Genomic DNA, 11,380 nt, shown 5'->3' with positions numbered 1-11,380 from the left:
AGCGGAAGGGCCATTCGTTCTTTCCGTCGAGGGGTGGCCTCGAGCGAGGCAGAGATGATCCGCTCTCCCGAGGGTAGGCTCGCTACCCTCAAGTGAGGCGGAGACGATCCACTCCCCGAGGGTGGGTTCGCTACCCTCGAGCGAGGCGGAGACGCGGGGCGCGGTCGAGGGTCTCAGCAGGGAGCCCTCGAGCGAGGCGGAGATCACCCCGCAGGTCCGAGGAGGGCTTGGATGGGCCGTGCTGTGTATGTGGGCCGCATATTGGACTTTTTTTAGTCCTTTTCTTTCTTCCGGATTGAAAGAAGGTTGTAGGCCTTCGTGGGCCTAACATGCGTTTGCGTTTTTTAGGGCGATTTTAGTCCCATGGTTAGAGTGCCCCTAATCATGGTACCCGACAAATGTCATATTACCAGAATTAACTGATTGAATGTCATAAGAAAATGAACATGAATTTACGGTGTTCAGTACTGATTTCCGTCAATTGCTTGGGGACGGTGTTTGAAAAAAAAAAAAGAGGTGCATAAGGCGCATAAGCTAATGATTTTTAAAAAATGTTTCCAACGCAAAATGCAAAGGGAATATCAGTGTGTAGGGTTTTCTTTGGACTTACATAAGTAACATTGTTACTCCACGGTTTTACAAAATTGATTTATAGTTCAGAGTTGCATGTGCAAAACTGTTTCGATCGAGTCCCGCAGTAGAACCGCAATTACGGGAAGGTAAGCCATGGACCAAGCTCCAAACAACTCTCGTCGACTATGCACAATAAATTTGAAAAAAAAAACTAAAACTACAAATACAACCCATTACAGGCAAAATTCGAGGTCCCAACTTATGTTCCAGAACAACCCATTCCTCAATGTCTTTCATCTCTTCCAGTAAATTATGTGTATGATAGCGTATACTTTGTAAGTTTCCTTCAAGTTCATGAATTCCACCAATAATCTTCAAAACGAAGTCAGATGGTTCAATCAGGGTATGTAACATGTCTCCCTAAAGGCTTAACTGACAGCAGCAGCAGCAGCAGGTTGTGGCTGCAAATCAATGACACCATAACACCGTGCGCATAAAGTAGGATGGTCATGGAAAGATCCAACGTCCCGGGTGTAGTTCCAGCACCTCTCACATTTTGCACCATCTGCACGAGTCACACCGATCCATATGTCTCCAGTGCGTGCGTCACTGAACTTTCCTGTGTAAGATACAGATGATGTAGTTTCTTCATTTAGGGTATCGAGAACCTCCACCTGCAGAGAGAAGGAAATGCTAAGCATCTTACGTGCAGACAGAGGAAGACGGTTCTTTTGAAAAGCATGTCTTTACCTGAGATGTGATGAACAGGCGATGCAGAGAGTCTGCGTCATTAGATGCAGAAGATAGCTCCTTTAGCTTTAATGCTGTATCTGAACTTTCAGCATGGATATACACCTTTGCATCTAAGCTAGAGCCTATCAACTTTCCAGTGCGAGCGTTCTCCAAAATTTTGTTGACCTCTGACCTCAACTGTGTACCAACATAAGTTTAAATAGTAAGAATCAATTCTGAGTATATAAACCCAAGTGCACCAATATAATATACTAATAAAAAGAGCAATCATGAAATGAAGAGGGGGTGATGCCACAACGCACCTATCTAGAGTATTATCAGCAAATTTAGCAGAAATGCTGGCATTTCATCACAAGTGGTTTATTAGGATCCAGTCAATTTTTTCTTTCTCTAGGTTAAATGTTCAAAGTTGAATGCAGATTTTGGACATAACTAGTTTCCCCTTTTAGTTTAACCTCTAGGAAGTACAGAATTCTAATGCTATGGACTATGAAGGCATATAGCATGTTCAAAGTTGAATGCAAATTTTCTTTCCTTTTTTGATACAAATGAACACATCAAAGCAATTCAAAAATATTATTACCTCAAGGATAATGCCCAGGAAATCAACATCATCCTTGGGGACTGAGAGCCATTCTTCATTCTTTTCTGGCCATTTTAGGTCAAAAACAAACTTTGCAGGGGATCCATCCTGTAAGGTGTATTGAAAAGGTAGGTTCTGCCAGACATCCTCAGCTAAGTGAGGCATAATCGGGGCAATGGCCCTAACAAGGTAGAGCAGATGTGCTGTGAGGACAGTCTGACAGCTTTTCCTTGTGAAGCTAACTCGGCCTCTGATAAGAAGACAGAAAGTACATCATCAGAATTGCGAATCAGTATCATTCAATGATAATGGATAAGTTGTGGATCTAATAAGATAAAAATCAGATGACTAAAGAATATGAGATAAAAGCCATACCCAACATAAAGCCGATCCTTGGCAACATCCAAATAAAAATTGGACAAACCAACAATAGCAAATCTTTGAAGCATCTGAAATGTGAAGGAAAAGAAGTCAGTAATGTAGAATATAAAACATATGTAAATTACACCAGCTATATTAAGTGGGTGTGTACAAATTCCCATCAAACACACAGCATGGCACAATCATGTCACGTGCTTATGATCAAGAGTATGCCAAGAAAATGAAGAAAGCTACAGAGAATACAGATTAAAAAATCCAGGGAATTATTGAACAACACCTTGTGTATTCAAGCAAAAACTCTATTCGTTAATATTTTGATCATTCAAGCTCCAATCAATAAACATGGTCCTGTACTTTCTGTTTAACAGAAAGATGGTCCGTGCACAGTAGATCAAATGAAACTGTCCCAAACTCCCAAACACAGACTGTATGCATGAGAATGCACATGCACACACACACTGTAGGACTCAAATAAAGAAAAGAAAAGGGAGAACAGAGAATAAGTCAAAGATGTAAAATTGGCACAGACAGAAAATGTAGACATACCTGATATACTTTAAAGAATTGGTAATTTTCATAACTATCCTTCATAGAAGTCACAACTGTTTCCAGTTGGAAAAGTGCATACTTGTCAATTTTTGGCAGATCACTGTAGGGAACTGAATTATCCGGCTATAACAAGAATCATATAAAAGGATTATTAAGATTACATAGGAAAAGAGATGTGCATTGAAATGAAGAAGGATTATTAAGATTACATAGGAAAAGAGATGCGCATTGAAATGAAGACGGTAAAAGGAACAAGAGGAAAGGCAAAAGTAACAGTTAAGAAATACTGATCTATTGAAATAATTTCCTGGTCCAAGCAATATATTCCTTCACATAGATCTAGTTCACTCATTCCCTTGATGGTTGCTGGCACATTTGTTATCAGAAAACAAATGAAGACATGTTTGATCACATGGACGTACTTTCCAATCATGGAGATTTGACAACAGAAACCGCATCGTGCCTCGTAGTTTTCTATACATGTCAGACATCTGGCGCAAGATTTGTGGACCAATCAACACATCGCCAGTGTAATCAACACTAGAAACCCATAGACGGAGAACATCTGCGCCATAGGTAGGTTCTTCCTGCAAAAGACCAATGAACATTCATTCCGCAAAACTCAAGGAAATAAGTTCTTTTGCGAACATACCCTTTGGTCTTTGCCACCAACTATCAATTTCTCTGGATCCACCACATTACCAATAGATTTGCTCATTTTAAAACCCTTTTCATCCAGTACAAATCCATGTGTAATAACAGTGGAGTATGGAGCCTTCCCTGTTTCCTCATGGAAAAAATGAAGAATAATTTAGACAATGGAACTATAGATGGAAAAAAATACAGTTAGAGAAAGATGCCTTTATTCTTTCAGACTACAGATATATCACAAAAAACCAAACAATATGGTGGTAAGCTTTGCACACTTCTGCATAGATTCTTTTTTTTAAAAAAAATACTAGGACATAAAATTGAATCTGCATGGAAAGTGTTTCTAGGATAAGATACAACCATGGAAGAATCAGAAAATAATCACAAGAAATATAAAAGAAAATAACTTTGACAATGCAAGAGGAAGAAGAAGACAAATAAGAAGACAAATACCTGTAGTAGCAATGCTAGTCAACAATGAGCTCTGGAACCATCCACGATGTTGATCTGAACCTTCAAGATAAATATCTGCAGGAAACTTAAGACCATCCCTTTTTGCTAAAACAGCTGCCCACGAAGAGCCTGAATCAAGAAAGGTAAAAATACAAAAATAAATGACTGATGCGAGAAGATTGCAGATTTCAGAGAAATTGATGCACTAAAAGGTATAAAAGCAGCATCAGCCATCAATGCGCAAGATGGTAACATGGCTTTGGCATGTTAGCTAAAGTTTCATCATACGGTAAAAAGGATAGATACCAAGATCCAAGCCAAAGAACAGGGGGAAAACATTCATTCTTTTCCATTTCATGTTTCAGAATTTATGCAACCAAGTTTTCCACAATTTCACCAACAATATTCCATATGTTTCTATCGAAATCGCACATGTGGAAAGTATACTACTAAATGACCACTAAAAATATATGCCATAATATTATCATGTCATCATAAATCTTGACATGTAGAGTTACAGAAAAAGTAAAGGTCAAACTCACATCTTGAAAACCATAAAATTTAATAGCATCAGATGGAAAAAAAAAAGAAAAGAAAAGGGATAGCACATGTAAATGCTTCCTTAATGAAATTAATTTTATCCATCGGTCCTTAATGAAATTAATTTTATCCATCGGAAAACATCAATCACTGAGCTATACTTATCAGTAGGGGGACAATGAAGACAAAATGTTACCAGAGTCAAACCAAACATCCATTGTATCAGTTCCCTTGTGATATTCAGATGCTTTGTCCCGATATTTATCTGGAAGAAGTTCCTCAGTAGTCATATACCACCATGCATCGCTACCTTTCTTAGACACAATAGCTGCACAACACGCAAAATAATTTTATCCAGCGGCATATTTATGTGATTCTGAATCCAAGCACAATTAAATAACCCATAACTCTTTCCCCGATGGAACAAGAGTATATCTAGCACTTGAATTATAGGCCTGACAAAAAGGATAGAGAACTGCACTCACAACCTTCATCCTGTAAACCTGAACTTTCTAAGGATAAAGCAAAATGCATAGGAAAATACTGAAAGATAACACAGAATTCAGTTACTATTTTGCTAACTAATAAAACACTCATAGGGTAATTGGAAACCCCCAGGGACACCAGCAAACAAGACGTTTAGGTGTGCAACTGCTTGGATATGATCATGTTACAACAACAATAGAAACCCAACAAAGAAATGCAAGACATAGACACAGATATATACCCTTGATATGTTCAATAGTTTCTTCAGTTATAAGAGGTTCTTGTGAGTCCACATGGTAAAAAACTGGAATAGGAACACCCCAAGTTCTCTGTCGTGAAATACACCAATCAGAACGGCTGGAGGTCATCGCAACAATCCTGTTTTCAGCCTGGGAACGACAAAACGAAGTCATGAAGCATGGTCTCCTTATCCAAAAGAAAGAAAAAGAGCAACAACAGATGTAATAAGCAGTAGCATTTCATTATTGCAGATTGGCATAGAACATATAAATCAATAAGGTTTATAGAGGAAATTTAACTCAAACATATTACATTGTTCCAAAAGTTAAATTACTTGATCCGAGACTCACAATATATGGGATCAAACAATCACTTGCACTCGCAATATATGTTTTCAAGATTAGATTAGTGCAGATTAATTTAATCCTCTTCAACCAGTATAGACAAGAAATATGCATAAAAATGAACATGCAAAACACTTTTGACAATTAGTACCCTCTACCCTACAAGGCATTGTTCCTCCCAAGCAGCTTATAAGTACAAATTGACAAGTTGTGAAACAACAAACCAAGGAAAATAGTCACAGGATCTGGATCAAAGATAAACTGACAGATTTTTTTAAATAAACTTATACCTGAGAAGGAACCCAAGCTACTTGTGTGATTGCATCCATTGCAGCATTACGAAAACCATCCACAGATGCAAACCACTGTTCGGTTGCTCGGAATATAGTTGGTTCTTTAGATCTCCAATCATAGGGGTACTTGTGTTCTGACAAACAAGGGAAACAGTACTCAGTCAAACTTCTATGATAAAAATGGAAAAACAAAGAACATAAGGCATTTATCAAGTTACTAACTGTAAGGCTCTTCTAAAATGAGTGAATATTGTTCATCCAGATACTTCACAACTGCAGCATTGCCAGCTCCCAGGACAGACAAACCACTAAACTGTCCAGCTTCAGCAGTGAAGTTTCCTTCATCATCCACAGGAGAAATAATAGGAAGCCCATACTTCAGACCTGTTATGTAGTCTTCCTGGCCATGGCCAGGGGCAGTATGAACAAGGCCAGTTCCAGATTCAGTTGTAATGTAATCTCCTCCAAGAACTACAGAACATTCATTGCCATTCACAGGATGGACATACCTAAAGGCACAAAGCATAGCATGAAATATGCACATATATAGTTCAAACAAAAGCTTTAGCAATCATTATGAAGTGAGAGGTGCAGCACAACAAACAGACCTGCAGTGCTCCAAGGCAGATCCAGGAAATGATTTCTGTACTACAAGCTTCACACCCCATTTTGACTCAAGAGTTGTGACAAGATCAGAAGCCACAATAACAAACAATTTTCCTTTTTCAGAGCTCAACACACTCCCAACTCTTTTTTGTTTGCCACCAGATGTTGATTCACTTAAGAATACAGATTGTACCTCAGCTACTGCGTAAGCAAGCTCAGGGTTCACAGCAACAGCTGGTGAAGGAAGGTAGAGACAATTTTAGACTTGTTGGGAGTCTAAAGTTTAATCAAAGGAATTTAACAGATGAGAAGTTAGCATGAACAGGCAGAATCAAACTGCAACTTAGAACAATGAGCATGTTTTTCCTTCGGTAGCAGGATAAGCAGATCTACATATTGTGACTTCCCATGCATTTTGCTTTCATCTGAGTATCTGACATATTCATATTTCATGCGTTTTACTAAACAAAAATGTAGATGGGGAGCTTCTTTATTGAACTGAACTAGAACAAAATTCACATTGGGAAAAACTTAAGCAATTAAGGGCTATGGCATTTACTCCTTTTATGTTAAATCTCATTTTTTTTATCCATATACAAATACATGCAGATTGAAAATTAAATGGCAATACTCTGTTGTCATACCTACCACCAAGTTTAAATTTTAGAAATAACTTGGGGTAGCTCTCACGAGGCCTTGTTTAAAGGGTGGCTCTCACTAGATGTTTCCCGTACAGTAAAGCAAACAAGGCATCACCTCACCAGCATTAGCCGGAATAGTCCATGGAGTGGTGGTCCATATGACCAAAGATACATTTGGAAGAAATTCGTCCAGCATCCCAGATTTAGATGGATTTGTAATCTTGAATGCAGCATATATGCTTCTGGAAACATGATTCTCGGAATACTGAAGAAGATAAAGGGGGCATACATGAGGAAGCGAAAACAATGGATCGATATACCCACAAAGCACATGTACATATTTACTCCAAGAATATCAGATATACAAGAAAAGAATGTTTAGGTAGTTCGTTTTCATTTTATCCACAACAAAGAGTCGAATGCAGATTTAGGAGTGATTGGGAGGGTGGGTTGTTGTACAAATATTTAGGATTTGGAGACTAATATGAATCTGAATTCCCCCTATCCGTATCAAAACAGGCCCTAAACATTTTAGATTTCACATTGCCGATGTTAATCAAATGTCTTTTTTCTAAAGAACTGGAACAGAGCTATGCAATAGCTTTAATGCTCTGTTTACTTGGTTTAAACAACTGTTACCAGAAATATCCACCATCGATGTGAATACTTATATTGATAAAATCAGAACTATTATGTATTTTCCTGCATATTTGACAAATCCTAATACCTTTAGTTCAGCTTTGGCATAATGATAGAATCAGAACAATTAAGCAATTTTCCTACATATTTGATGAACTATAATGGTGTATATTAAGCATACCTCCAGTTCAGCTTCTGCCAAAGCTGTACGCGATGATGGACTCCAATGGACGGGCTTTCGTCCTCTGTAGATATATCCTTTCATAACCATTTGACCAAATACTTCCAACTAGCACAAGAAAATGGATGTGAAAAATGTAACTACTTTTGTTAAGAGGTTCAGATTGGAATGAAACATGTTCATTATCAGAACACCAAATTTACAGTTACACTACATGTCTACATCATACTGTTGATGGATATTGCTGGCCACGCAGACAAATTGCAAAAAAAAAAGCACTGATCTAACATTATCAAGAAGATAGAGATGTTGACAAGAATACTAAAGCGTGGAAAATCTTCAGGTTCTTATTTATATCACATACACAATATTGCATATTTATTATTGATATATTTAGTAAAAGCAGGTACCTGAGCAGCTTCATATTCTGGTGACAGAGTTAGGTAAGGATTGCCCCAATCAGCCCATACACCATACCGCTGCCCCAAGAAAAGAAAAAAGATGTATTTGTCAATACAAGACAAAAAGAGGCTAAAAAATTGAAAGGCCTGCGGCAATTAACAGGACAAGAGCCATAACATGAATTTGGCTTTTGTTTAGAAAGATCAAAACTGCAAACACTCCATAAAATATCACCAATCACCAACATGGATAATAGCAAATTCTCACCAGCTGGATCACTTTCCGTTAAACAGGATGAAAGGATACCTTGAAAGATTTCATTTGTGCTTCGACTGTTGCTTTAGCAAATTTTGCAGCTTTTTGCCTTAATTTTATGGGTGTAAGAGCACCCAAAGTTTCCTTATCCATTGACTTCAAAACTGCAGAAAATAATTAGCAATCAGCACTTGGTCAGTCTCGAGTAGGCATACAAATTTGTAGTAGTTATTCCAAAAATCTAATATATGATCATGACTACACCAAATTATAGGAACTTGAGCATTTCCATAGACTTTTTTATAAGTGAATTCACCTTTTAGTTCTATTGGAAGGCCATGGCAATCCCACCCAGGAACAAAAGACACTTTATGATTCTGAAGCAGCTGTGCAAAGAAGAGAGCATTAGCAAAGCTGTGATTCTGAAACATTAATCTACAGCAACAGTCATATGAACAGCAGTTAATACCTTGTAACGATTTATAATATCTTTGAGGATTTTATTGAGCGCATGGCCCATATGAAGGTCGCCATTAGCATAAGGAGGGCCATCATGAAGAACAAATGTAGCCTAATCATTCAGACAAACAGAAGAACCAACTAAATCAGATAAACAGATTCATTTCAATATTTCAGGTATACATCAAGTAACCGACTCACCCCAGTGTTCCTTTCAGATACCCTTTTCAGAACTTGATTCTCCTCCCATAATTTCTGGAGTTCTGGTTCCCTTACAACAGAATTCGCTCTCAACCCAAATGTTGTTTTCGGGAGATCCACTGTGTGCTTGTACTTACCATCCTCTTGCTTTGCACCTAGCACGAGCAAACAAGCCGAACTTAATTACGACTTCTTTGCTTCTGACACTGGAAGCAGGGCTGATTGCTAAAGTGGAGCTCAAACAGTCAAATATCAGCCAACTGCTTCTTTTTATTCGAAAGAAGTTAGATCAAGCTCATGGGAATAACCAAGCAACGACACACTGAGATACTGTGACCAAGGTCAAGGCAGAGGGAGCTTAAGTTAAAAAGTAACAGTAGTCTACTATCAATCACTCATCACGATCATACTAGCTATGAAGAAACAAGTCACTCCACAAAAACAAAGCCGTGCTGGTTGGAAAATTTATCACAATTATAACATGTTTCAATGTGGACCAACCAGATTGAACTTAAGTTCCAGGCACTCCTCATTTTTGTAATCGCATAAGCGTCGCAATGTGACCCCCAGTCCCAATTCTCTAGACCAAATCCTACTCCCAAGTCACCGATCCCTATGTTCTGCTACTTCTCCGGCAGAATTCAAGCACCGCGATACCAGACAAACGGGCATAGATTACCCCAACCAAAATCCTCACCGAGCAAACCTCCACCTAAACACCAATGGCAAAACAACGAGGGAGAGGCGACCCTCACCCTGCTGAGCCTTCTTCGCCGCCATGACGGGCCCCCTGGACCTCCGCTTCGAGATCGACGCGGCGGAGAGGCCGCCGCTCGACTCGGTGCCAAACGGCTGCGACCACGGCGGCGCTGCCAGCCTGCGCAGCGGGAACCGGCACCGCTGCGTGGAGAAGACCTGCGAGAGACGAAGGGGAGAACCTAATGAATACGTGAAGTCAAGCCTCTAGAAGGTTCTAGAATGGAAGGGGAGGGTGCAGCCGGGCGGCGGGCGCTTACGCGGCAGCATGAGGCGGCGTCCATTCTGCGCCCGCCGCGAGCGCGAGGAGCGGAGTGGAGAAGGCAGATGAGGGTCCCGCCCAGTCAGCGGCGAGGGGGTTTTATAGCAAGCGGCGGAGGGAGGTGGGCAGGCGGCCACCGCCCACCGGCCAACGGGGGATAAGGAGATTGCCGCGGGAGAAGCGAGGGTGGCCGGAGAAGAAGGGAGGGGCGCGGAGGCGGAGGCGGAGGCCTGCACCGCTGCACGCCTTAACGTTGGCCCACCAGCAGGGAGGCTGCACAGTGGGGCCGGTGTCATCCCATCCGCAGGAGGGGCCGGTTGTCCAGTGATGGTGGAAACCCTCACGGCTGGCCTGCGAACACTTGTCGAATCCGTGTGTACCCAGGCTTGCGGGCCACGGGCCTGCCCTGAGAAATTATGTTGTCGCTTATTTCGGTCCAAAATTATTGGGCTGCCGAATCGGATTCTGCTGGCAGCGGGAGAGTAAATGGGCTGCGGCGCTTATGTTTCCCAGTGGGCGGGGCTTATGTCTCGACGAGATGGGTTGGGCTGTTAGCCCGGTCTCTTTCCGGGCTTTTATTGCAAGCGCTTATGTTTTGGCCCAACTTCTGCAATGGATTGTGCAATGCATGTATAGCCCGATCGACTGCTACGTCCAAACCGCCGCTCCTGGTTCCTGCAAGGCAGCAACGACGTGTAGTTCGTGTGGATTCAGCGCCGCTCCCGTGTTTTTCTTTTTCACGTGCGTCGCGTGTGTTTTTCCCAGTGCCTGGATGCTGCTTGATTTCTTTTCTCAGCCGATGAGTCTCAGCTCTCATCGTGAAACGAATTGCTCGAGCTAGATGTGAAACGAATTCGTGGACCATCAACTTTTGCCGCAGCGAGCGAGTACGTGTCTCGGCGACGACAGGCCAGCCACCACCTGAGATCAGCGGTCGCGGTTAACCCGGCGATCGGAGGCGATCCCGTGATCCATCGATCGATCGATTGATCGTGCCGTGCCACCCACATTGATCGCGCCGCTGTCATGATCTCGATCTCCCTTGCATGGATCAGATCATGCGCGCGCGGCTAACGTTTTCCACACGACGAAAAGGGGTGCCGTGTCCAGGGATGGGCCACGGAACCTCGTC

The 11,380-nt window shown here is 41.2% G+C and overlaps 1 protein-coding gene across 1 annotated transcript; it reads right to left on the bottom strand.

Annotated features, from left to right (window-relative positions):
- Nucleotides 1-568: 568 nt before the first annotated feature.
- Nucleotides 569-10,506, bottom strand: LOC120657368 (isoleucine--tRNA ligase, chloroplastic/mitochondrial-like). Its single transcript, XM_039935670.1, has 22 exons — nucleotides 10,247-10,506; nucleotides 9,986-10,145; nucleotides 9,231-9,385; nucleotides 9,040-9,141; nucleotides 8,887-8,956; nucleotides 8,622-8,734; nucleotides 8,324-8,392; nucleotides 7,914-8,021; nucleotides 7,214-7,358; nucleotides 6,455-6,686; nucleotides 6,069-6,355; nucleotides 5,844-5,980; nucleotides 5,211-5,358; nucleotides 4,680-4,811; nucleotides 3,944-4,072; nucleotides 3,492-3,619; nucleotides 3,262-3,426; nucleotides 2,837-2,962; nucleotides 2,285-2,358; nucleotides 1,910-2,159; nucleotides 1,324-1,503; nucleotides 569-1,247 (listed from the first exon to the last, which is right to left on the bottom strand). Exons 1-22 carry the CDS (start codon nucleotides 10,268-10,270, stop codon nucleotides 1,002-1,004), a joined length of 3,180 nt encoding a protein of 1,059 aa, XP_039791604.1. The 5' UTR covers nucleotides 10,271-10,506; the 3' UTR covers nucleotides 569-1,001.
- Nucleotides 10,507-11,380: the final 874 nt, after the last annotated feature.

The sequence above is a fragment of the Panicum virgatum genome, chromosome 1N, assembly GCF_016808335.1.
Source record: "Panicum virgatum strain AP13 chromosome 1N, P.virgatum_v5, whole genome shotgun sequence".
NCBI classification, from domain to species: domain Eukaryota; kingdom Viridiplantae; phylum Streptophyta; class Magnoliopsida; order Poales; family Poaceae; genus Panicum; species Panicum virgatum.
Note: the sequence above shows the minus strand (reverse complement) of the source record. Positions and strands in the feature narration are given on the sequence as shown.

Excerpts from the sequence above, each read along its gene's own strand:
- LOC120657368 (XM_039935670.1), bottom strand. The coding sequence starts at position 10,270 with ATGGACGCCGCCTCATGCTGCCGC. Across the intron at positions 10,146-10,246 it reads ACGCCGCCTCATGCTGCCGC|GTCTTCTCCACGCAGCGGTG; the intron begins GTAAGCGCCCGC and ends CGTCTCTCGCAG. Across the intron at positions 4,812-5,210 it reads AACTATTGAACATATCAAGG|CTATTGTGTCTAAGAAAGGT; the intron begins GTATATATCTGT and ends CGTGTTGTGCAG.